Source organism: Podarcis vaucheri (genome assembly GCF_965113315.1).
Source record: "Podarcis vaucheri genome assembly, chromosome: 5".
NCBI classification, from domain to species: Eukaryota; Metazoa; Chordata; class Lepidosauria; order Squamata; family Lacertidae; genus Podarcis; species Podarcis vaucheri.
The window spans coordinates 76020297-76047845 of NC_138763.1; the positions used below are offsets into that span (position 1 = coordinate 76020297).

Genomic DNA, 27549 nt, shown 5'->3' on the forward strand with positions numbered 1-27549 from the left:
CAACTGCAAGGAGACATTGCCAGTTCTTGAAACCCCCTGGTTCTGCTGCTCCTCCGCAGTTGAAGGGGAGATGGGCCCAGGGAGAGAACTCAGGGGGAGGATCCCAAATGTGGTGTAAAGAAAAAGCACTAACTTTGGCAAGCCAGAGGGAGAGAGGCAAGTGGCTATTAGTACGCTGGTTGAACATGGGAATTTCAGAGTTTTGGTGCCACCCCTGAGTCCTATCACTGTGTTTTTGCTTTAGCGGCAATGAAATCGTAGGAACTTTGCAAGACGTACAGTGATATGAGAATGGCCAACACACGGCATTTATATTACTTGACTTCTTCGACACTTTATGGCTGGCCCCCAAATACATGAGCTGACCCCATTGAAAAGCCCTGCCTTTGAGGCAAGGTGCAGAGATATGGAAGCTCTCTCTGTGGTCTTGGCTCTACGATGGCTCCTTTGCAAGTGCAAGTCTTCACTTGATCCTGCAGTCGTCGTGTGATTCCTATGTATGTATGTATGTATGTATGTATGTATGTATGTATGTATGTGTGAGCCAGCCTTTTGGTCTTTTAACCATGAGTGCTTAGAGCAAAAAGAAAGATGACGGGGACTAAGATAAAGGGAAAGAACAGGGCACAATAAACATTAGCAAATGTAGGGAGCATTTAGCTGGTCACAGGAAAGGGAAGGAGGCAATATGTCTTCAGTTGTTTCCACAAAGTACATAGTGGGCACCTGTCGCATCTAGGCAGGAATGCTATTCCACAGAACAGGGGCAGACACACTAAAAATCCTGCTCTGAGTTACTGTGGAGGGGGCTTCTGTGATCTTTGGCCGTTGCAGGAGAGATTTCACCACAGACCACAGCAATCTACTCATAAGGGATAAGAAGCAGGGGGAGGGTAGCTGAACCAAGGGGAGTGGGGGGGAAAGGCAGAAAAGGGTTTGCATAGCCTGCTTGCAGGGAGACTTTTTTTTAAGCAGGGCCACATTCAAAACAGTCCACACCTGCTGTCATAGATCGTGTATGGCTTACTATTTAAACAGCTCTACAGGTTGTGTGGCTTGTGGATTACGCCTTCATAGGTTTCTTTTGAAAACCTCTACCCTGGCTTGCGAAAACTTTGGATTCCACAGGCAGGAGGAAGAAACCGTCACATGCTTTCCTGTTTCCTGTGTGTTAAATCCATTTGTTATGAAACACATTTACTCAAACTTAGCTGGTAACGTGTGGTGTCCACTTTCCTGGTTAATGTAAAAGTTAGGCCAACTTAAGAATGGAGTTTTTAATAGTAACAACACTGGTTTAACACAGCAGCAGCTTTTTCCATTAGCAACAGTTAATTTGCCAACCTGTACTTGTCTATGAACTATAGAAATCCTCCTAAGGTACAAACTATGGCATCGCTGCCGATTTTATAGAGAGATCCTCTTCTATCTATACAAATATTAGCCCAGGGGGTTTCTATTGCCCCACTTCACCCCCGCTGCTTCTAGGGGTCAGGGGACCCTCCACAGCAGTTTTCAGTGAAGCTCAAAAGGGACTACAGACAGGAAAAATCGGCATACAGGGGCAGAACACCATGGATGAGTAGCAGCTCAGTCACAAGGCTAATTCTTTAGGCCACCCTTCAGATGCTGCTAGATTAGATTCCAACTCCCATCCATCCCAGCACATCATTATTTCAGCAATACTCACTTTTGCACTCCTCCTCTCTCAGTACATCATGGGACAAATCAGCCATGGTTTAACGTGGCCAGAGTTAGCTTAGCTGCTCCCTATGCTGCAACACTAAAGACCACCACTGTTTCAAAAGATTTAACACCTGATCACAATGGAGGAAAAGCACCACAAAAGTGATACTGATACGAAGGCAGGAGTTTGGAGATTGCCACAAGAACAGGAAATCCACCATCAATGAAGGGTTGGTTCTAAGATATTTGATACTGCACTTTCTCTTATGATCTTTGTGGAGGTTATGATCAAAACTCACAAGCATTAGTAAATTATACTTGAAATCCTTGTGTAACACACCTTGACCTTGAAAACCCCCAAACTACTACCACCTTGTACATTGAAACAAATTATCCAAACATGAAAAGAGTTGCACAGAGGTTGAAGGGCACTTAATGAACCAAATAGACCAGTGGTTCACCAATAATTTTTTGTCATTTTTGCATGGTAATATCACAAATTTTATGGTCTGTTTTAGCGCTGTGCAATTTTCAATATATTGACCTAAATTGGTTTTGAAATCACATCGCGATAATGATTTTGACTCGGCAATAGACAGCAATATATTACTCCTCGTGCAAGGGAGAACAGGGCAGCTGATTGCAAGGCACCACTGAAATCACACAATGATCTCAGCCGATAATGCTGCTGATCTGAGCTGCCTTCCCTCACACTGACTGAAGAAAAGGGCAGCTGATCGCCCTCACACCAATGCACTGTGGCACTACCTTCCCCTGGCACTGAGGCAGAGCAGCTTTTCTCAGTCAGCAGGAAAGCAGCACTGCCACAGTAGACATGCATCTTGTGCATTTTGGCTAGCTGCCACCGCAGGCTGCCCCACTGAAGGCAGCCTGATGTACCCCCCCATCCCCACCCCGTCCCACTCAACCATGACTGTGACTGCTCCTTCCCACATCCCCACACCTGATCTCCATTTTCAGACATTGTGATATATTGTAATATTGTGATTTTTAGCTGCTGATATATCACAACATTGAAAGCCAGATATCGCTCAGCCCTAGTCTTAATAGGAGCTACTCCACATTTTGTTCAAAAAATTGCTTTGCGGAGGTAACTACCACAGAGTTACCAAATTTTTCAAAAGGGGTCATGGCTTGGCTGTTGAAAAATAGGGGGTCCTCAGTAACTGGGACTCACTGAAATAGAATGATAGCCAAGATACCAGTATAACCTAGATCTTGTTGGACAACTGGTATTACGTTCAACAGGATTATATAGTTTTCCAGAAGTATAGACAGTATGCATCCAGTAAATAAGCCCCCTCCCACCCTGTAATGACACTCATGCTATGGGGAGGAAAAGCCACAACACCTGTTTCCTCCTCTTTTAATAAAAGTTCTGTAAAATAACTCTAGAAATATTAAATGGGGCAAGTACTGTATATTACTTCACTACATGTCTACCCACAGGTATAGATCATTATTTTTTCCATAAAAGCAGAGTGGTCAAGCCAGAAGCTGCCTGCAACTCAACCCCCCCCCCAATTCTATTCTATACAAGACGTGTGCCAGAAACTAAGACTATTACCACCAATTGCGAAAAACACCATCTGTTGTTCTGTTACATAATGCTATCCTTCCAGATACATAGGAATGAATCTTCCAGCAAAATCCACTAAGAAAAAAAGTGTCACCTTATGTTAAAGAATTGCACAACAGATAATCAGGAATTCTCAGTTTTTAATATCTAAAAATCATGTTTCTTAATACAATATTTCTCCCCCACAGGATAATCTCTAACCTGGCAGCATCCTTGCACAGGATGCAACCTGAATTTCAGTTATATACCGAACTGCTCTCTGCTCCAGCCAATTTAGTATCTTTCTTGGCTTTTCAGCACATTTTTTCTCCCAAATCCACCCAGGAGAGAAGGAGCAGGACAACATCCTCATCAGTCTGAATTGACATGGGAACTGAAAAGTACTGGACCATTCATAGGGAAAGTTAACTAGCAAGCTTCAGGGAAGAATTCTTATTGCCTTAATTTTTTTCAGCTCTAGCAAAAGGGGAAAAAAAGGGGGGGTTGCAGCCCAAAGTTTATTTCTAAATTAAGCCAAGTAGTGTAGTTGTTGTTGTTTTTAACCAAACCTATTCTTCCATATCTTCACAGCAACCGGTAGGAATAAATACAATGGCACCTGACTGCTTTGCACGCACAGAATGGAGAGGAAGGCTCCGGATTTTGTAGTAGCTTCCTTGCAGGAAGAGCTGTGGAATACAGTATGTGTCCTGAGTGGATGATGGTTCCCCTCTCCGCTCCAAGCAGCTGAGACACACACACAACAAAGCAGCTCAGGCCACGTTCTTGGCCAGAAAAGAGGCAGTGCCCACCTTAAGTGTTCTCAGTTTGTATGCCAAGTAGGAGTTGGCTGTTGTGCTACTGGGAATTTGCCTGCAGGTGGGGAGGGCAACATCCACCCTTAAAAAATACCCTACTTCTATGTGTACCATTTGAAATGTGGGTTTGGAGTAGGTGCGGGACCTGTTTTCCTTCCTTAACTCTTCATTTAATGTCGCCTGCAGATCTGCCCCTCCACCTTAAGCCAGTGGAGTTGAGTTCTTCATGCTCTCTGAAATAACTGAACCAGAAGTAGCAGCAGATGCTGACTTATCTCCCTAAAACAAATCAAGACACCTCCCAATAAATGCCCTCGTGGAAGTAGGGCATTTTGTGTGGTGCAGCAGTAGGAAGGAAGGAAGCTGCAAGTCCAGAAGGGGGGGGGGGCGAGCCTCTGGCCAGGGACTGGACAGGACTCTTCCTATGGCTTTGCTCTCCCCAACCGCAGCCATCAGCACCTCCGGAAGCTAGAGTGTCGAGGGGCCTGGGGCGAGCTGGGCAATCCCTTCCCGGCGGGCCTTGGGGACGAGAAAAGGACTCGCATCTTCCCTCCGCCTAAAGCGGATGGCGGGCAGCTCAGGCCAGGAGCATGGCGGGTCTGGGGATGGTCCTTCAAGGGGACACCTGGGGCCCCGGGTAGGGCTCTCCGCCGCACCAGAAATCCGCCGCCTGGGGCGTCTCGAGCAGCCACACCTCCTTGGGCAGACCCGGGGGGTCGGCGGCGGGCGGAGGCAGGCTCTGCCCGTCCAGCAGGCGGAAGTAGTGGCAGTCCCGCCCGTGCTCCGGGTCGTAGGGCGGCGCGAGGATGTCGAGGAAGGCGGCGGGCCCGCCCACGGCGTCGATCTGGTGCAGGTTGTCGGTGTGCGGCGACAGCAGGCAGGGCGCCGAGGCGGGCGTGTAGAGCTGGTGCGAGCGGAGCAGGGCGCGCCGGCGGGAGCGAGGAGGGGGCTGCCCCGACGACGACGACGCCCCCGCGGAGGTGGCGCTTCCTGCCCCGGCTCCCCCGTCGGGGGCGTCGAAGCAGGCGATGCGCAGCGTGCCGTAGAGCACCTTGAGCAGCCCGTCCATGCCCGGGTGGTCGTGCAGAGGGATGCAGGCGCCGGCGCGCAGCACGAAGACGCCCATGCTGAAGCTCTCCGTCTCGCAGATGTGCATGTAGCTGACGGGGGGCTGCGCCAGGCCCGGCACCGCCGACGGGCCCCGCGGGGACAGGCGCAGGTCCTCGGCCCGGACCTCGTTCAGCAGCTGCTGCAGGCGGTGCAGGTTCTCCGCGGAGCGAGGCCCGCTCCCGTCGCCGCCGCCGCCGCCGCCGCCGTTGTTGTTACCGCCCGGCGGGCGGAACGTGAGGCGGGCCTGCCGGGCCACCCGCTGGATCAGGGAGGCCATGTTGTCGCGGGGCATCGTGCCGCCGCCGCCGCTGCCGCTGCCTCCCCACAGCGGATGGTGCGAGGCTCTGCGCACGCGCCGCCTCGTCGGCTTTCCGCCTCTCGATTCCCTTTCCCCCCCCCTTTGGTCCCGCTAGGCATTATGGGGATTGTAGTTCTCTTCCTCGACAGTTTCTCTCTTTTTCTTTTGCTTGAAACGCACCTACACGGGTATCCCTGGTTTTTTTTTTTTTTTTAAAGGAAAGCTGAAGGGGACGGAGGATTTTAATGGGGCAAAACTTGCCGGCCTTCTCCTTTCCTTTCTCGCGGAGAGACTACAATTCCCATGAGGCAGGTGGGAGCCGCGTGTCTGAAGAGTGTTTTCCTTCGGGGTGACAGGCCGCCTCCGTCAGCGGCTAGTAAACGGCATAACCTTCTGGCTTGGGCCGCAGGCAACTTTGGGCTCCTGGAAAAAACGGTCACCCAGCAAACTTCTGTTTAGGAATGTTTACACGTTCTGATTGCTTGCACACCATGTCCTCCTCAAAGGATTCTGGGTACTGTAGTTTACTAAGGGTTGCTGGGAATTGTCACTCTGTGAAGGGTGAAATACAGCGCCCAGGATTCTTTGAGGGAAAGAATGTGTTTTAAAGCTGTACACAGCCTTGTTTTGAAGGATGTGGGGCAGATTTCTGGCAGACAGTTCCAGAGCTTGCCCCTCTCATCACACTCTAGGGTATTTCTTTCGTAAAGGACGCACACATCTTAAGTCTGAAAGAACATATGTATTTAAAAACAACATTTAATAATGAAAAATGAACCATTGGTACTGTGCCTTTCCAATATAGAAGAGTAGCATTATGATTCTACCTCTCACAACTTTTGCTAAAGGTCTAGGTTTCTATGTATTAACAACACTGAATTTTCATGACGAATATTTTGTTTTCCGCACTTAATTATTCACCTTGTGTAGTTTAGCCTAAGTCCAGTGAAATACATCACTCTCTTTAGCTAGGTTAGCAAGAACAGATCATTTTTACAGTGAGCACAACTGACTTCAGGTCCTTCATTTCACCTGTTGCCATTGACGTTAAACTAATATGCCTAGTATTTACCTGAGAAGTAAGAATCAATGCAGATCTACAGGACTGCTGCAGCAGTGAGTGGACCATTAAGGCTGCAATATGCTCAGCTGAAATAAATGTAAAAATGGTTGGGATCAGGTTATAAATATTAAAATACTGAAAACCTGCCGGTTTGATTTAATGTTTGACAGAGAAATGCTGTATATAGCAAACTTTGCATTAGTTTATTTGAGGAGATAATTAAGTTCCTGAGACTCCAAGCTGCATATCAAACCTAATATACTCACAGTTTTCTTCTTTGCCAGCACTCTCTGCCCTTCCTGCAGATTCAAATATGGTGTCATCCCACAACTTCTTTATTTCTCCCCCTAAGCCCAGCCAGTCTCTTATATAACATCCACACCATATATTTATTTATTCACAGTATTTATAGCCCACTCTGCATTGAATGTTTTCAGTACCAGAGGAACTAAGTAATAAAAATAAACAAAAACAATATGCAAAAATTACAAAATCAAACAAACAGGTCCAAAAAAACAACTTAACAATGTTGCCATAAGGTAAACAAGCAACAGCAACAAAATTAATATTTCCAATTTAACAAAATTCCTAGGTAAAAACAAACAAAACATTCATATAGATTAAATAGCCAATGACTTTAGCAACAGTTCCCACCCCATCTTTCACCTATAGCAGCCCACTCTGTCAACAGACTCTTTCTTGCTTTTGAGTAATTTAACATCTTTCATATCCATATATTCGAAGTACATTGCTCCCCCGCAAAGAATTCTGGGAACCATATTTTGTTAAGAGGGCCGGGAATTGTAGCTCTGGGTTAAACTACAGTTTCCATTATTCTGGGGAAGCTATGTGCTTTAAATGGTGCAGATGTTATCCTAATTCTTTCATTCCCTCAATTCATCTTTGAATTAATGAAGACCTTGGGGGTCCACAGATCACACATTGAATCACAGAATTGTAGAGTTGGAAGGGATCGTGAGGGTCATCTAATCCAACGCCCTGCTATGCACAAATCTCAACCAGATCAAACATGACAGATGGCCATCCAACCTCTGCTTTAAAACCTCCAAGGAAGGAGAGTCCAGCACCTCCTGAGAGAGACCGTTCCACTGTCAAATAGCCCTTACCATCAGGAAGTTCTTCCTGATGTTTAGTCAGAATCTCTTTGTAACACGAATCCACTGTTTCATGCCCTACCCTCCAGAGCAGGAGAAAACAAGCTTGCTCTGTCCTCCATGATATTTGAAGATGGCTATAATATCTCTATTCAATCTCCTCTTTTTCAGGCTCAACATAACCAATTCCCTCAGCTGTTATTCATAATGTTTGGTTCCCAGACACTTTATCTTGGTCATTATTTCTGCCAGTTTTTCTTTGCCGCCTCCCCTCCCCAGCCTTACACAACAATAATGTTTAGAGGATTTGTCACATGTGTTTTGTGGGGAGTGATGGTTTTTGTTGGGATGGCAGCTGGGAAGCGAAGGGTTAACCCCGCTTCCTGTGCGCTGCTATCCTGATGAAAACCAGCTCCCACCCCCCATCCTTCCAAATGTGGAAATCAGACTTCTAAAAAGAGCTCCCATTGGCACTACTAGATTGAGTCTAGAAACAAGAGTATTTTTTCTGTGGTTTGTTTGGCCTCTCTGTCAATAAATAACAGAGAAGAGGGAAGTAGGGGAGAAATCAAATACAGAGTCGGTTAATCACAGAAGAATGCATAGTGTGGAGATTTTGTAAGGGCTGAATGTATCCTTGGTGCAATATCTGTAAATTAAAAGAGTGTATCTGGGAGATATACCACAACTTCAAAGATAACTCAGTCAACTTGGAAACTCCCACACATGCATGTTATTATCTTACTTGTGACATACAGTACTTCCCGTATATCACAAGCATGCAATCCACGCTTTGTTATCCTCTTCATTCATTGAGGATTTTAAACTGAAGTCACAATGAGTTGGCTATATTAAAACCATTCGCAATACGTACTGCTCTGGCAACCTGAGCAGGAAAGTGAGCTGACACAGAGAATCACAGGAGAACATCGTGATCAGGAGATCTTGGACTCTTTGTCTTTGCCTTTAGTTTCCAAAGCCCTATAAGATAATCATGTCCACCTCTAATAATTTAAAAGCTTTCCTGAATTAAAATTAAAACAGGAATAATTGACCGGGGGGTGGGAGGAGAGAGATTTTGATGGGGAGGGTGAGCAAGCAAGGTTCAAGGTTCTTGGACACATTCAAAATTAAACTGCCAAAAAAGGATTCTAGTGGGAGACTGACACTGTAAAATTATACAAATTGTATAAAAGTGCTTTAAATTTATAAAGAGAATAAAATAAGCCCTTAATTAGCAGCACATATCAGTTATAAATGCTTCACCCTTTAAAAATAAAACAAAACAGATACCTGGCGTGTTTACCTAATATATAGACCCACTTAAACATTTACAAAAAGTAATCAGAAACATGGCAGTGGTGTGTGGGGGGGGGGGGAGCGCAGAGGCAAAGGTGGACAGAGCAATAAATGTGAATCTTACCTTTGTCTGGTAAGCTAGTTCCTTCACACTCACATATCCCTCTCTATCCTCCCGGCGAGCATGAAGTATTGGCAGAGTTCAAGGACTCCTTCAAGCCAGGCAAAAGCACTCAGCGATGGTGTGGCTCAGGGATGGTGAGCGGTGTTGGCTCAAGAGGGGTTGTGACCTGGGAAGAATACCCAGAAACAGATAGAGAGGGCCAAATTTGGGCCCCTGGGACTGAGATTTCCCATGCATGCCTTCGTGGCACTCCTGCAGTTGATCAGTGAGGGCTACTAGTCTCTTGACCAACTGATTGCATATATTGGAACACTGTAAAGAAGAGAAGCTATTCCTCTCGTGACCCTGCACAATTGTTTAGGTCATTTGAGGAGTCCCTGCTACATGTCCTCCCACCAGTTGTCAGGATCATGTTGCAGGAATTTCTCTGTTGCCTGTGCCTAAGTTGTGGAATACCCTTCCTTGGGAAAGTCATCTTTTTTTACTCCCTGATGGAAGTTCTGCATGAAGATGAAGGCTCTATTGTTCTGGATAGGTGATTTCGATCTGGTTTTTGCCTGATTCCCCACTGCAAAACACAATCTTCTTTTGCTATTGTTGGGCTGATAACTGACACCACTACTGGACTTTATTTCAGACCTTCAGCTGCATGACATAGCCTAAAGGCTAATCTGACCAATCAGATGACTCTCAATGATGACACAGTGGAGCACCAGGCGTTGCCACGGAAATGCTGCCCGGTTACAGTCAAACAGGGCATCACCCTTAAGGCAGCTTTGAGGTGGGGCAGTGCTATTAGGACTTAGCCATAAAGCCAGGCTAGTGGCTGAACATCTTCCCTTCATTTCCAACTCAAGAGTGACCCCTAGATAAGGAGGGCTGTCCATCTTCAAATTCTGCATTATCCTTGAGGGAACGAAATAACATATCCAAAAAGTCTACTTCAGACAGGAACTGAAGAACTGTCCCAGATCAATCAATTTAGAAATGTGAGTAAGCCTACAGTTATTTCTTTCTTGCTTTAGAAATGGAGTGCTGGTTCTTTTAAAAATACTTTGAGTACTACCAGCGGAGTGGTTTCTTTTGTGTAAATATTACCTGTAACTTAGCAAATTAAGAATTAAAAATAAGTAACTCTTCAAGGGAAACCAGGGAATATCAAGACTGTTTTGAGGATTTATATGAAAACCAACGCTGCAATCCTATACACAGTAGCATGGGAGCAAGACCCACTGAACTCAGTAGTGCTTTCTCTGTGTGGAGATGAGTGAACATTTAAAGGCAAACTTAAGTAATCCACAGTTTCTGAAAGAAGATGTGAACCAAAACACAGCCATCCTTCACAATTCACTTTTCTCCTAATTTTGCAATGCTATTGCCCAGCCACTTAATGTGTACAGAAATTCTTCTACAATATGAGTTGGATTTCTATCAGCCTCCACGAGCATGGCCAACAGTCAATAATATGAATTTTCAAAAAAGACAATTTCCCTTCGAACCAGATATTAGAAACAAAGAAAAGTGAATAGATGCATCTGTGCTAGAGCATTGCATTTTTACTGAGTTATTATCCCACATCTGTAGACTTTTCTTTTTTCCATTCCCAAGGTAGAAGGCGGAGTTGGACCAGATACTAATTTGGGTTGCCAAAAAAACATGGTGGTAACTAAAGCTTTCACCATACACCAAGTCCCTTTGGGATATAGTGTTAAATGAAAAAATATGTGTACATTTTGGAAATCTAAAAACTGAGTAGGAGGAAATGTTTGCTGTTCTAGCTTTATTGGGATCTTAAAAGTCAGTTGGAAGGCAGTGAACAGGAAGTGGGGAAGCCTTTCTATTAACAAAGCTGGATATTAATTTGAAAGTGTGCTAGATAGCTAGTCAATTGAAGCCAAATAAGCTGATGCTTAGTGTTGTCCCTTTCTTACAATAATGTCTCATTGTGCCCTCTCCCTTAATTATGTCTCATGATAATTCAAAGCTGAGAGGAATTTTGCCAATAGGTGTGCTTCTAGAAAGCTAATTGTGTAATAGCTAAAGTTGCAAACGTAACCTCACTTAACTTGTAGTAAGCCCTATTGAATCCAATAGGACTTACTTCTGAATAGACATTGTTAGGATGGTGCCATAAGAACGTGAGGTGGACACCCTCTGGCTGAAGGTCTAGATCAATGTTTCCCATACTTGGGTCTCCAGCTGTGGTGGTGACAAGCTTACATTCCCCAGAGTAAGTGTGAAGGCTCATGGTGGTGCCCACGGCTAAAAGACAGGCTGTAGTTCTACCTAAATAATGGTTATCCTAAATGTCAGTCATAAAGACAGCTCAGGGTACACGTGCAAAAATAAAGGTTGCTGGGTGTGACTCTCTTAAATGGGGACACACGCTCTATCTATCATCTGTCTTGATTGTAATAAGTGGTTTACAAAAAAAAAAAAACATAAACCAGTTAATTTCCATTCCTCTCACCAAACATTTCTTTGGCAGGTCTGCTATAATCCTGAAGTCTCTACATCCAAGCCATTTGTGCTACAGATGAACACAGGTTGCACTTGAATTCTTCGTGACCATATTCACTCTTTTTTGACCTGTATGTAGCACAAATACTCCATTATTTTCAAATCTATCTGTGTATCTATCTATCTATCTATCTATTTATCTATCTATCTATCTCTATCATCCATCTTTTGCTTGAATGTAATAAGTGGTTTTGAGTGCTCACCGGAAGGACAGATCCTGAAGCTTAGGCTCCAATATTTTGGCCACCTCATGAGAAGAGAAGACTCCCTGGAAAAGACCCTGATGTTGGGAAAGATGGAGGGCACAAGGAGAAGGGGACGACAGAGGATGAGATGGTTGGATAGTGTTCTCGAAGCTATGAACATGAGTCTGACCAAACTGCGGGAGGCAGTGGAGGACAGAAGTGCCTGGCGTGCTCTGGTCCATGGGGTCACGAAGAGTCGGACACGACTAAACGACTAAACAACAACAACAACAATAAGTGGTTTACAAAAGAATCAACATAAAACAGTTAGAAACAGATATATAAAACATTCAAAAGATAGTTAAAATCAACCGTAGGCTTCAAGCTTTCAGTAAGCTTCAGTAGGACAATATGCTACCTGGATAACGCATGGTCCCAAACCTGCATTTGCCAAGGTAATGTGAATACTTGGGTAGGGCAACTTTTGAAGGAGAAAATTGGAAGATGGAGGGGGGGGGCAGTTCTTCATTCTTCCTTTGTGTATTGAATAACTCCTGAAAATCCTTTCCAACATTGGTTTTCACAGTCCCAGAGACTGACTTGCAGGTAGGTGGGCAGGTTTGAAAAAAAAAAGTGGTGGTAGAGCAGGGAAGAACTAGCATGTTTAATTAGTCCTAGACTCACTCTCCCAAGACTCATTCCCAGCAGCTCACATCACAATTCCTGCATTAGTGCTGCAAGAGAAATACAGAAACTGAAACTCTGTGTTCATCTTATAAAATGGCAGTTCTGCCCTTAGCTTCCCTTAAATGTGATTTTTTTCATTTTAAATGCAGGATTCTAGTCTCTAGCAATCTGTACATTTCCCATGCCAGTTGGATTAAACATATTCTTAAACTTTTCAGATCTGGGGAAGTCCTAGAGCATACAAACTATGATTAGAATTCCAGTTTATGGAAGATCATTGGCTGCCAGGCTTTATTGAAAACCTGATGATTCACAATGAGCTGGAAAGGCTGTGGGCTGGTTTTCTTTTTCTTCTTCTTCTTTTTTAGTTGGGCATAGCATACAACAGTTTGGGAAGAAGAGAGGGAGCAATAAGGGGAAATAAAGTACCTGTTTATTTGGTAACTTGTAGTAATGGAGCATTATTGAATAATCACCCATGTCAAAAACTCCCTGCTGGGGAAAGCTAGTCCACCAGAAAAAAGTATAGCCTTCTCTCTATTATGCTAGTATACTATGTTCAATTTTAAAAACAGCAACAACAAAAACCCTTATGGGAATATTTGATCATGCAACACATACCTTTTTCACCTCTTTGGCTGTGCCAGAATTTTCTCACTCTGACTTGGCTTTGTGACATCATCATGTTGTCAAGTTTGATTGACTGCATGGTGTTACTGCAAAGCCAAGTCAGACCAAGGGCAATGCTTTCAGAATCTGCATATCTGCTTCTAAGTTCTAAGCAAAAGCGAGGGTGGGAAGGTTTTAACAGGAATTTCAAAGGAAGCAGAAAGGGTTTCAACACACGAAGTGGTTCAGTCATCCAAGGGTAATACTGCAAAAAACTTCTGAATGTGTAGTTGCTGAAAAAGTTGAATATAAGTTGAAGAGAATCAGATTAGACTGACACATATTTTATAAGCACCTTTCAGGCAATATGGAGATGACTGTGATCTACCCTAATAAAACATCTGGAGTTCTTTCACCTCAGCCTTTAAGAAGTGGTTTGTAGCTTCTCAGCTCCTATTATCCTAGAACAAAGAGATCTTGATGAACTACCATTGTTGTGAACAAATTCTCTTTTCGCTTGTAATGGCATCCTGTGTAAATGCCACTTTCTTTTGGAAATAATTGCTAGCGAATGACTGAAAACAATGACTTCCTTTTGCAGTTCTTATGGAGATGTGAAACGGTGATATCACTTCATAACTAGGAACATGATGAATTGTTTCCTTGAGGTTTATGAATCACTTCTTTGGTTGTGACCTCCATAATAGACTACAAACCAAATGCCAGCTTCAGAAACAACCATTTTGGTTATTACCATTACTCAGAAACAAACACCATAGCTTACTTTTATTGGCTAATAATGTGGAAAGCCCAAACATTTAACAGAAAATAAATAAGTAGGTTAGGTAGGAGATTCTGCCAATCTAAGACACAGAGATTTTCAGAGACCCATTTGAATGTTTGTGTCAGACCAGTGACTTCCTGAGTAACTTCCTCCTGAGTTTTCCTGGTGTAATGGGAGTATTGCAGGACGGGGGGAACTGCACACATTACAGAGGAATGCACAAGTTTGTCAGTGAGTGTGTGCTCTACAGGGATATGTAGCTCATCGTGAATCCCTGATGAATGTACCTTGATTATGTACTGTACACAGGTAAGTTTGCACTTTGCTATTGTAGGAGTACACTTGCAGCATCTAGGGTGCATGGCTTACACTGCAAACTTGCATTGCAAACCTTTTTGATGCAAAAGGGGGAGTTTTGGAGATGTGGCTTAAAAGTTTCAAACATAATTTCCCCTTCTTCATCTAAGTGGCTTTTTAGCTTTTATTTTTTTCTTCTGTCTTTAGCTGTGCTAGAATGATGGTGAAAAGTTTTGTTTTTACTCTGATTTGGCTCTGTGACATCAGGTAGTCTAGGCATAGTAAGCATGGTGCCCTGTAGATGTTGTTGGACAAAAACTCCCATCATCCCTGACCGCAGGCCATGCCAGCTGGGGCTGATGGAAGTTGGAGTTCAACAATATCAGGATGGCATCATGTTGGCTACCTCTGACTAGTCAGACCTTATTTACTATGTAGGGTCACCATCACAAAGCCAAGTCAGAGAGAGGGTAGTGCTTGCTGCCCTCGCTCTACTGCTGTGCAGACACAGGAAAATAATTTCCCTGATCAATAATATGGCGTATTGACACTGTCACTACCAAGGCTAAGATGGATGGCCATTTCATCCCTGTTTCCACCTCACCCCCCCAAAAAAAATCACCGAAACTTTCTTCAGCTTAGATGTAGTATATGTAAAAGCTGGCAGAAGAAGCAAAATATAGAGCAATGTGATTATAGTCACAAAAGAAAAACAAATCTGAGCAACAAGCAATGCCAAGGGCTGGCAATGTTGTGCTGTGGTATTTGGAGAAATGAAGCTATCAGTCCAGTCAGGAAAATCCACTTGTCTTGAACTGCTAGCGTTGTGGTTGGTTGAGGGACTGAAATAAAACACACACTTTCACAATTGTCTGCACGTGCTATCTGGTCTTTACTCAATGTGTATTTTGAGATTAGGGTGCTCAAAATTCTTTTGGAAATGTAAGGGGTTTGTTTGTCAGACTTGCCCAGTGTCAAGCAATGAATCTGCAGTTCATTTGATATTAAAACAAATGTGGTTACTTTCTTTTCAAATATTGGTGGGCATGACTCAGACCGTGGAGGAGAAGCTGAGGTCAGGCCAGAAGCAGGATGTGGCCACATGTACAGATACACACACAGACATATATATACACATACAGTATATATATCTCTCTCTCACTGGGCCAGATAGGAAAGAAGCCTTATCTGGAGAAGCTTCTAGCAACAGTTCACAAATTTTAATTTTTTTTATTTTTATTAAAAGAACTGTCTCACACTGTTAGCTGTGCTTTAGAGTTGTTTTTATACCAAACCACAGCATATAAGGTTTATTCACCAGAATTAAATAGGCGACTCTCAGTACTCATTTATCATATACAAAAGAAAAACTCAAACTGAAATCATTTTGGTAATTCAGGTATCCAAATTGCTTGCAGCAGTTGTAGGATGACAGCAGTTCTGTCTGAAGTTTGGTTGATCCTACCCTGTGCTGAGGGGTTGGGGGGAACAGGAAAATTCATGGTAGAAAGATACATGCTTCTAGCAAATCTCAGTGGATGAAAGAATCTAGATTTTCCTTAGCATACAGCAAGGATGAAGAATGGTAAACCACACTGTGATCCTTGGATGAGGGGTGGCATAGAAATTCAGTAACTAATTAACCAACTAACTAACTAGCTAACTAACTAACTAATAGTCATATCTCATCATCCCTGACCATTGCCCATCCCTTTTCCAGAAATGCTGGTCTCCAATAACACCTGAAGATCCACAGCTTTCTCATCCTTGGAAGAAGACCTCAGTTTGTGATGTCGCTGACTGCTGCAGCCCTTGTTTCTTTTCTCTCACCCCTTTCTCTTGTTCGGTCTCTCCTTCCCCCCCTTCTGCCCACTTAAGTTTTTATAAAATTGATGGGTCATTTTCTAACTATGCAGTGGATTTGAGGGCACAAATGGCTGCTTGAAAGGTCTGTGTTGTTTGTTCGTTCTTGTTTTCCCAGCAACTATCATCAGTCAAACATTGTGTTGTTCCAGCAGCACTTCTCATTTAGCCGGGAGGAATAGCTTTAGGATTGCTAAGTGTCTGGAGGGTGTTGGCTACTAAGACATGTTTTTTAAACAGGCCATAATAGTTTCTACAGCTGTTAACAGTTCCTAGAAGAAAGACCGCATTATTCGGCTGTGTTTAAAATGTGCATGACTGGCATTGCACAGAAGTCAGATTGGGAGAATGTCATACCCCCCCTTTCCTAACTTATGTTTTGTGAAACTTGGCCAGGAAAGACTTCAATAACTAGAGAAATTCCTTTCAATCAACATGTGGTACATTGTATTGTTATAATTGCTCAGACCTCACCATGAAAGTTGTCTTTGTATGTGTAGATGTACAATCTGTACTGTTTTGTTTTTTATTTATTCTGCATTCTTTATTCTAATGTGTGTTCTTCTTCTTCTTTTCCTTCCAGGCCAGAAAGATTGTTATTGAGCTCTGCACAAAGCTGAAATAATGCTGTGTGTTAAAAAATGTGAAGAATTTGAAAAAGTTATAAAAATTTATAAGTTGGCTTGACGCTGAGGAAATTTCTGCATATTTTAATATAAATAGGTAATGCAAATATTTGTTCTGTGCGTTCAGAGATGCTCTCTGTTTTCCAAAAGTACTGGTGTTTAGTTCTGATTCCGATAAAGCAGTTGCAGTTCATTTTCGCTGTGGATTAATGACCAAAATGAATGTCATTCCAAAAAGCATAGCACTGATATGGTTAATTGCATAAAGTACAGCAGTGAAGTGCAAAACAGGGAATAGTTTCAATGTGCAAACAGATTCGCTGTGTACAATTGACATCTACCAATGTTAGGGCCGGCACTATGAAGGCTTAAGAGGCAGCAGCTTGAGAGCAGTACACCTAAAAGGACACCTGCAGTGCTACATGAACTCTACATGAATCAGCAGAGTAGCCCAGAGTCCTCAGTGACATCAAAGAGAGACCCAGAATGCACTTGCAGATTTCACAGAGATGCCCTGGCCTCATTTAGTTACGGTGGTAAAAGTTATTGAGCTGGCCCTGACTTAAATGAATGGAAACCGTCCCATAGAATTCGTGACAATTTGCGCTCATGATGGTATTGAGACTGTTATACTGTTTTCATCTGTCAATGTTTCAGGGCGGACTTACTGTTCACTGCAGGTCAGCTTTCTTCTGAAATCTTGTAATTTTTCATACTGCATATGTTCCAGGCATGGTTTTCCCTCCACGAGTAAAAACTCCAGATGGCAGTAATGCAGAAACACTAGAGAAGCATATGTACCATATTGGCCTGGATATAAGCCTCGCTTTCCCCCCAAATTCCAACCATGAAAAGTTAAAATGCTGCTTATATTCACGACCTTACGGCATACAGCCAAGAGCGTGGGGCAAACAGCGCCAGGAGCGTGGCACGGGGGCGCCCACCCTGTGTATATTCCCCGTCCTCTCCCCCAAAGCCAGGAAGTGAGAGAGCGAGGAAGGGGAAAGGCCACCGGCAACGCAGTATGGCTCCCCCCCCCCCAGTATGCAGCCAGGAGCAGCAAGGAATGGAGCGGCTTCTATTTGGGTATTTTTTCTTTTTTCCTACCCCCCTCCCAATGTTAAAGGTGCTGCCTATGTTCGGGTGCGGCTTATGTTTGGGCCAATATGGTAATACAGTGGAATGGTGTGTGGACAGTCTGGTATAAATCCACCACGATTGTGCTATTATTGCATCAATCATAGAAACAGAATTGTAGACTTGCACCCCTTGCCGGTGCATTTTCATTATAAATATATCAGCAGGCAAGCGGGACATTGGTGATGCACATTGACACAGCAGCTATAAAAATGGAGAGCCATTAAGCAGAAATCATAGCCGATTTAAGAGGTACACAAGTAAAAACGTAATGGGAGCTAGATCTGGAATGAGGAAGTAGGAGTTGTGAGTAAACACAACAAGAGACAGTATAGATCTGGGCCACAATTTCTCAGGAAATAATGTTCTAATAACTTTTCTGGGAATTTTCTTAGTCACCTCTTGAATGTTTTTTAATATTCCAGGGCAATAATACCACCACCACCTTTTGCTGTCCATAAATGTGGTGAAGAATTTGGATAATTTGTTTTGTGCAAATCTGAGGGATCAAAAGAATCTCCCTCTCTCCCTGTCTGATTGAAGAGTGCCAAGAATAGTTACATACACAGCTGGAAAAGAAATGGAAGCTTTGAGGAAGCAATGGGCAAGGAAATGAGAGTAGCAGAAAGTAACAACTGATCCACTCTTCTAAAAACAATAAAACAAATCTCTCCTTTGAAGGGTAACACTGTGACCTCAAGTGGGCTACTCTGGAGCTCAATTTCCCCAAAGAGGGCCAGGCCACCCATGTGGCAAGGTGATGTGAGTGCCTCAGGCAGCAAGATCCACAGGGGCAGCAGATCTGAGATATGAAAAACTACAGAAGGGAGAAAGGGGAAGTCCTGTTGTGCAAGCAGAAGTCTGTTCCACTAGTAGACAGACACAGATATTACCCAGTATCACCTAGTTTGTTCGTACTAAGCCACGGTTTAATAAACAATTGCTTCTTAAACCATGACTTAGTGTAACTCTGGTTTGTTTATTGCCACCAAATCCATGGCTTACAAACCTTGGTTTGTTTTAAGTTTTTAACTATGGCTTGGCATTATGTGTGAACACAAGCAGCCTTCCTTAACCCTTAACCATGGTTTGTTTGGCCACTCTATTGCAGATGCTTGCCAAGCTACAAAGGCAAGAACAGATGGAAAACAAACATAATTTGGAGAAGCAAGCTATGGTTTGTTGACCATCCATTAGACAACTCATGGTTAACCGCAAACCATGGCTTAGAATAATGTGAGGACCAGGCTAAAGTCTCAGGACTGGGAGATCAGACAACCTAGAATCCTAGAGCTGTGGAGCTGGAAGGGACCCAAAGGATCATGGGAACTTGTGCCATTAAACAACTGTTTTATTCTGTTACTAATACATATTCCGCACCCTTTTTTCCTGGCTTCATAATTAAGTCTGCACATTTCCTTCCACCTCATTTGATTCTTTTTTTATTTGTTGGGGTTTTAGTCCTTTGTAATTTCCTAGTAGCGAGTTAGCGATTGAGTGGGCTGGTTGTTGGTCTTGTGGCTGGAGAAGTTCATCACATTCTTGAAATGGAAAAAAAGTTCTGTTAACAGTAACATAAAAGAGAACTTCACTCCAGCAGTGAAAATGCAGAAGGAAACGGTTACTAGGACTAGAGTGATTTTCTTTTCTAAATTTGTCTCTTCCTCGGAAATGTCCCTACAGTTTTTTCAATATAATACACACACACCCCAAGCTAAGCTTATTTCTGATCTTAGAGTTTGACAGTCAGTGTGGGGTAGGGATTGAAGCAAAGGACATTCCATTGCAGATTTCCCTGCCCTCCTAAATGGCAGGCAGTGAAGGTGGGCGTGGGGAACGTGCAATGAGATAAGATCACATCACCGTTTGGGCTTACTAAATGTTACAAAAGAGAGCAGAAGAATAGAAGTGGGGACACAGGTTGCAGTAGTCGCATATCAGCCACCATGTGTTGTTCCAGCATTAGGCTTCCGGTTGAGATCCAATGCTTCTAGATCATGATGCACGTACGTCTTCCAAAAAACTACAAGATGCCTAGAAATGCCACCAGCTTGTGATTGGATCCTGTTCTGCTATAAATGCTAACACAGTGTTTCCCACAGTGGGTGATACTGCCCCCTGGGAGGTGCTGGAACAATTTGGTGGGTAGTAGTAGTCGCCTCTGGTGAAATTGGGGGGTACTGAATAAAAATAAGGAGGCAGTGGAAGCATAAAGAAACAAGAGAAGAGTAGAAAAATGTGAAAAAATGTTTGTACATGTTTCATCTGTTGTATAATGACGCTTACCAATGTAACGTGGAGTTAAAGTCGTAGTGATTACTTTATTTTCCAAATAAAGACACAAAGTGCAAGTTAAAATCAATCAGTGGTCAAGTTATCTGACACAAATTTGTCACTGTATCTTTTGTGTTTGCTCACTTAGAGAAGGTAGATTTCCAGGGAGGTGCTGAGTAATTTTTTTTCTGAAAAGGGGACAGTACAGTCGGCCAACTAAGTTTAGGAACCTCTGTGCTAACACATCACGATGAGAAGTAACAGTCAACCTTAGCTAAGCTACAGCAGTTGTAAAACTGCAGTTGAAGTGGGTGCTGAGAAGCAAAATACAAAATTAGGCACGTCCCTCTGATACAGGTCTGGCCTTCTTTGAAGCATCTCATGTGCCATGTATCCTTGTTTTGTACAGTGTCTGTTAAGCATCATTCGCTGTAATGCGTAAATGATGAAACCCCAGAGAGAGTTTAATAGTGAAATGCAGAGTCGACACTGAATTGCAGTCATGGAAAATGGCATCGCTGATTCAGTAATGAGCAACAAAAAATACCTACATTGTGTCTTCCGCATGAGCTACTGAAATAGGTGGGGTGATTGGAAAACACCAACAGAGTAATCAGCTGTCTCTTTCTATTTTGATGTCGATGGGATGCAGGGACTGTCCCTTTCTTGAGTTTCTGACTTGTGCTCTGGTTGGGCAGCCAGCCATATTCAACTAACTGTGATATTCACCCCATTTCTCCAATCGGCAAAAAATTCCAGGCATGCAGCACTTACCCAAGTTTGATTTCCTTTGGTACGAAGTCGCTGGAGACTTCTTATTGTTTTGTAATTGAGTATTATTTGAACACAAGTGGAGACACAGCTTAAACAATTCAACAGGGAACCAACGACAGCCAGCAACACCCTCAGATGTTCTCTGCTTCACTCAGAACTGTGATATTTCTTCACATGCAGGTACTTAGACATCATCTTTAGCTGGGAGTGAGGAAAGTCTTCCTCCTGCCCCTTTTGAAGCATTTCTTAGCCATTCAGGGTGAAAACTACCTAACCATCAGTTCATATGGGAACACATGGCAGGGCTTTGAACATTTTTGTCAAGCCCAGAGCAGAGATGGAAAACCTGTGGCCAGCTCCATATATTGTTAGACACACACAGGCACACGCTGGCATCAGCCTGAGACAGCATGGCCATTGATCAGGGATGACAGGAGTTTGTAGTCCACCAAACCTGGAGACTCAAAGGTTTCACCTCTCTGCCTTAGTTTGGATAGCTCAGCTGGTAGAACATCTCAGGGTTGTGTGTTCAAGCCCCATGTTGGGCAAAAGATTGCTGTGTTGCAGAGGGTTGACATAGATGGCCCTCGGGATCCCTTCCAACTCTACAATCCTGTGATTCTGTGAACTCACACTGATAATACTGCTTACAAAAAACCTGATAGGAAACCCATAGCGGTACAAAATAAACATGGGTTATATGTTATACACTAGCAAAAGGCCTGTCACTAGGATGGATGAACCTGTCTGGAAACAGTGTTTCTATATTGCAAGAACCCTTGGGTCTGTAGGTGTGCAATGTGCAGGATGCTCTCTCTCTGTCTCTCTCTCTCTCTCTCTCTCTCTCTCATACACACACACACACACCTGACCTACACATTCCAAGCCATTGCGTCAGCATTGGAACACAACACTGTTCCCAAGTGCTGCAGTTTAATTTTCCTTATAGGACTGAAAGGCAACAATTCACATAAAGGGTGAGTGTAAAAGGCCAGAGTGGAACTGTACTTGGGGAAGCCATTAGCTTGGGGCTAAATCTGCTCTCTTCCCCTGGTAACCTCAGCTACAGAAGATCAAACTTGCTCCCCAGTAGCAATTGGTAGGGCACCACCAACACTCATCTGACCTCCTGTCACCTATGTCACTGCAGCTCACTGGGAGGCGGTCAGGGGAAGGCAAAGGGGCAGTGAGGTGGGTGCTGTGCAAATGCCCTGGCAAGAGCACTGCTGGTGCATTTGCACCTTGCCAACCTCACCTCTGGGCAACTCGCCCAGTCATGACCAAGGAGGATCAGAGATTTTGTGGGGCCCAGTAGAAGACCTCAGGGGCACCATTGCACCTGTGGGTGCCAAGCTGGTGACCTCTAATTTAAGGCCCACACCAGAACTAGGATGCCTGCAAAGTTCTAAACATGAGATGACGGCACCACACCAAACACCTGGGTTGTGGAGAGTGGGGTGAGATGTGTGAGAGAGGCTGGGGTGCACAGGGGGTCTGAGAGGACTGTATCACTGCAGCTGTGTAAGCCTGTGAGGTGCTGACCACTACTGTCAAATTTCTGCTGCTGGTGCCTAATCAGGTAATATCTACTGTGGGTCAACAGCTAGAGGTTCTAGAAAATGATTTATCCCTCCCCAGTCTGGGTCAAGCCTTAGAGCCATTTGTCTGAATCTGGGCTGGCTTGCTTTGCCATAGTCATGCTGTTTCCAATTGAATGGTATTTTGATCTCAGGGAGAGATCAATTGCATTTTTATGCCATTAAAATAGCATCTTTTTTTGAAAATTAATGTAAACATTTTTACTTTTTGTGCAGCGTTGCACAAAAAAGTGAGCAGGGGGCTTTCCAAATGCAGCAAAACTAGCTTATCACCTTGATAAAGCCCCCAACTGCCCCATCCCTTCTAAGACCCTTACATTGAGTGGTTAAAATGATCAACTGTACCACAGGCTCCATCCCAGTCCACACAAGGGCACTTATAGCAGCCTGGGAACCATATCAAAATAAAGAAATATAACCATAAAAGAATTTTTAAAAAATCATAAAATAACCTGAGTTCTGAAAAATAGCATCAGCTAACATCTGCCAGTGCAAGAACTTTGTTTACCAGTATCATAAAGATCCCTGATGCGCTAAGAAGAGGCTGGCCAATTAGGGAGCTGCTGTCCCTGAATGCTGAGGCCAAACCATCTGCTTCCTTCTTTCTTTATTGTCCCCTTTGGTTGCCCCCTCGTCTCTTGAGTCATCCTGAGTGAGAAAGTTGCTCATTCCTCTTACAACACCAAGGATCGACACACCATCACCTCGGTTCCTTCTCCTCCCGCCCCATAGCAAATGACTAATGCCTGTGTGATTGAGTAGCAGTCAACCAGTTGGCCTGGCAAAAATGTCTGAAAGTTCTCAGAATTAGAATCACTTTCCATCATGTGCCAAACAAGCCAAGAACAAGGCTTGTGATTGTGTTACAGCGATGCTCCTGCTCTCTGGGCCATGCAGGGGCGGATTTAGGGCTGTTTGTGTGGTGTGCATGAACTGGGCACTGAGCCAAGGGCACACCGGGATGCGTCTCCGCCCGGTAAGCGAGGTGCTGGGCTTTGGGAAGGAGGCATGAGACTCTGGCAGGGTCCTGGAGTCCTCCCAACTCCTTCCAAAAGCCTAGTTTGTACTTTCCTAGCTTTGGGATAGTTCTAGGAGCCTGGTGCCTCCTTCCCAAAGCATTGGTCAGCAAACTTTTTCAGCCGGTCCCTTGTCCCTCAGACCTTGGGGGGGGGGGGGCTGGACTATATTTTTTTTTGGGGGGGATGAACGAATTCCTATGCCCCACAAATAACCCAGAGGTGCATTTTAAATAAACAGACACATTCTATTCATGTAAAAACACACTGATTCCTGGACCGTCCACAGGCTGGATTTAGAAGGTGATTGGGCCAGATCTGGGTCCCGGGCCTTAGTTTGCCTACCCATGGCATAGGGCCTCCTTACCCTCCTTTGGGAAGGCAGTGCGAGGGCTGGGGGAGGGTGCCAAATTTTGGTTTTGCACAGAGTTCCATAGTACCTACTGGCCCATGCATTCTGGGTGCGGATGGTTGAAGTAATGTGAAAGCAGGTTACAGTACTGTACAGGGTCTTGCTTTAGTAGGACCCAGCATTGCTGGGCCAGACAGTCTTCAGGCTGCCAAGATTATAATCTTTGAAAAGATCAGAATTACCGGTATGCTACGGTGATTCTAATCCCTGTTAGCGAGTGTGGCTATCTCAGGACAAGCATGCATTATGTACTAGTGGCAATGGCATAGCCATTTCGGATTTGAAAATAAGGGGTCAGCAGCCTCACCTGTCCTGGGGACAGTCTACAGGATATCTAACAATTTGGGAGAGCAGCGGGAAGCAGTGGGAAACGGCGCTGGAATAAGGGAATTTCCTGCAAAAAAAGGGAAGGTTGACAGCTATGGGCAATGGCATCTGGCTATGCGAAGGTGAGACAAAAACCTGCCGTTCAGAGAATTCTGGGAGGTGCTTGTTTGAGTAGCACACAGAATATACCAGCCCCTTAATTTTAGCTCAGTCTTGCTTTAGTCATCTTTGCTGCGTGGGAGAGGTGTGAAGATTCGTTCTAATAGGGGGGAAACATTGCAGTCAATGGTTTCACTGCCTAATGCAATTAATTTCAAAATAGGAGTCAGGGAGGTGGGCGTTGCTTGATGCTACTACAGCAGCACAGTTACTTGGGAGCAAGTGCCACTGGAATCCGTGAGATCTACTCCCAAGTCAAGGGAGACCGGATCCGCGACACTGTACAGATTAGTATGGTGCTCTTTTAAGTGGCTATGCCTCATGGTTGGGGCAGGATGTGGAATGAGGCCTCTTCTCTTCCAGAGCTCAAAGGAAACTGGGTGGAGATGATCACACTGTCTTGGGCCTGCTGGTCCCAGATGTTCAGAAACCATGAGTCAGGCCTCAGAACTGTGAGATGGAACATTTGTTGTCAAGAATAGGACTGTTGCCTCTGCACTATCTAATGGATTGTGTGGTGGGCTTACACTAGGGGGATCTGGGTTCGAAAACTCACTGTGACATAATGTTGCCAAATAATGTTGTTTTTTTAAAAAATGTGCTTCGTAGGTGGAGCCAGGGGCAGCTTTGATTGGTCAGGGATAGACCATGTTAGGCTCGGGCAGCATAGGGGTTTTGTGATGACATTGTTTCTTCTCTAGGTGGTGATGGACTGAGGGCCCAATTCGACATTTGCTTAAATCAGGATAGGAACTGTGGCCCTCCAGATGTTGGACTGCAACTCCCATAATCCCTGACGTTGGTCATGCTTCATGGGGCTGATGGGAGTTGGAGTCCATCAACAAGAGACATAACAGTAAAGCGCAGCTAGGCAACCTGTGACTGGCCAGTTGTTGATGGACTCCAACTCCCATCAGCCCCAAGCAGCACAGCACAGTCCATCAACAACTGGGCTGTCACAGGTTGCCTAACTGTGGTTTACTGTTATGTAGCATGCAGAAAGGTCTTTCCCCCCTTAAATCAGGGATGCAGGTAGCCAGATTCTTTCAGGGAAGGCAGTGCACAGGGCGAGGGAGACTTGTCTTTTTATTCCTCCACTGCAATTCACCCTCACCCCCAGCATGGCTGGGAGGCTTAGAGAGACTCACCACCCCACCTTGCTGGGGGATAGGACTACTGTTCTGCTGATCAACTCAATCAGAGGTTCGAGCAACAACTTCTTATCAAAACAGAGTGTAGCCACTTTTAAAAGTGTGGAGTGCAGCCACTTCCTAACATTTGTGAATGGAATGTAAACACTTCAAAATGCTTGTGAGCCTTGGCTAGGCTAAACAGGGGCTAAACTGAGGGAATAATAAAATTCAGGATACTATGTCAGAATAAGTGTTTGGCTAAAACCTGATGAGAGAGAGAAACTCATTTTCACAGTCCTGAGGTAGATATACTGCAAATATGCTAAAATAAAAACCTGGGTGGATCTATACACATGGTGCATTTGTCCAGGCTTCTCTGTACTGTTCAAGGGTTGATGAGCAGCTGTGGAGCGAAAATAAAACCAAACTATCTAAAAACAGAACAAGGCAGAAAAGACCTGGCCTTATATATTTTTGCCTTGGGAGCAATCAATCAACAATAACCAGAATTGAATCTTCTGCCACCCTCTTCCTCTAGATCACTCATATATATTTTTTGTTTTTAAGAGTATGTTCTTTTATTTTTTATATATTTTAAATTTTCTGTACGGCATTATCTTCTGCCAAAGCAACATAACAGCAGCAGCAACAACAACAACAACCAGGACAAATGACGAGAAAGCAACCTTGGTGTTATCAGCACAACACTCTAACCAACTGAGCCAACCAGGAAAGTCCTTGTACACAAGCCTCAAAGATTTGCTTTTGTTTCTGCACTCTTTTGCCTCTTCCCTTTCCCAGTGCACCATTGTCCTCCATTGCAAAAACAGTGACTCTCAGCTTGACCGGAAAAGAACTGGAAATGGTATCTCTCAGGTGAATGTAGGATTAACATACACCTGTAATTTCCCGGACATGCATGGAATACTGCAGTTGGAAGCAGTGTCGGGGCAAAAAACAGCCAAATGTCCATGAAAATCTGGACATATGGCAACGTATTTCCCTTAAAAGTAAAAAGATAAAAGAGACCCCTGACCATTAGGTCCAGTTGCGGGGCTCATCTCGCTTTATTAGCCGAGGGAGCTGGCGTACAGCTTCCAGGTCATGTGACCAGCATGACTAAGCCGCTTCTGGTGAACCAGAGCAGTACACGGAAACACCGTTTACCTTCCCGCTGGAGTGATACCTATTTATCTACTTGCACTTTGACGTGCTTTTGAACTGCTAGGTTTGCAGGAGCAGGGACCAAGCAATGGGAGCTCACCTGTTGCGGGGATTCGAACCGCGACCTTCTGATCAGCAAGCCCTAGGCTCTGTGGTTTAGACCACAGCACCACCCATGTCCCTCCATTAAAAGTACTGTATAAAAACGTCAATTTTTGTTGTGATTTTGGGCAAAAAAACTTTGGGCAAAAATTTGCTTAAAAAGAGCAGAACAACTTTCTTTTCTTTCCAGATTTTCACATTTTGAAAACCCTATGGGCGTGGAAATGAGAGGGAGTGACACAGCATCACAACTGTCAGAAGTTCTGCCATGCACGCTCTGTGTCCACATGGAGACAGCAAGCGCTTGAGATGTGTGTTCATGGCGCAAAACAAATTAGAACTATTCCAGCAGAATGTGTTTCAAATCAATGAATAGTGTAGGAAAGGGAAGACCACCACCATCATCATTTTATTACTTATGCCCCACCCATCTGGCTGGGACTCCCCAGCCACTTTGGGTGACTCCCAACAGAATATTAAAAACACGAGAAAACATCAAACATTAAAAACTTCCCTAAACAGGGCTGGCTTCAGATGTCTTCTAAAAGTCAGATAGTTGTTTATTTCCTTGACATCTGATGGGAGGGTGTTCCACAGGGTGGGCCCCACCACTGAGAAGGCCCTCTCAGCCTGGTTCCCTGTAACCACACTTCTCACAGTCAGGGAACCACCAGAAGGCCCTCGGCGCTGGACCTCAGTGTCGGGCAGAACGATGGGGGTGGAGATGCTCCTTCAGGTATACTGAGCTGAGGCCGTTGTGCTTTGAATTGTGCTTGGAAACATACTGGGA

At 44.3% G+C, this 27549-nt stretch overlaps 1 protein-coding gene and 1 long non-coding RNA gene across 2 annotated transcripts; one reads left to right on the plus strand and one right to left on the minus strand.

Annotated features, from left to right (window-relative positions):
- Window positions 1-3406: 3406 nt before the first annotated feature.
- On the minus strand, window positions 3407-6702 carry ADO (2-aminoethanethiol dioxygenase). The gene has a single exon (XM_082222502.1). The coding sequence runs from the start codon at window positions 5483-5485 to the stop codon at window positions 4697-4699; it is 789 nt and encodes a 262-aa protein (XP_082078628.1). The 5' UTR covers window positions 5486-6702; the 3' UTR covers window positions 3407-4696.
- A 5556-nt stretch (window positions 6703-12258) lies between these two features.
- Window positions 12259-20126, plus strand: LOC309532354. Its single transcript, XR_014219804.1, has 3 exons — window positions 12259-16122; window positions 16621-16760; window positions 18226-20126. It is a non-coding gene; the product is annotated as an uncharacterized lncRNA (long non-coding RNA).
- Window positions 20127-27549: the final 7423 nt, after the last annotated feature.

What these genes read in the sequence shown, in the direction of transcription:
- ADO (XM_082222502.1), bottom strand. Translation starts at nt 5,485, where the DNA reads ATGCCCCGCGACAACATGGCCTCCCTGATCCAGCGGGTGGCCCGGCAG.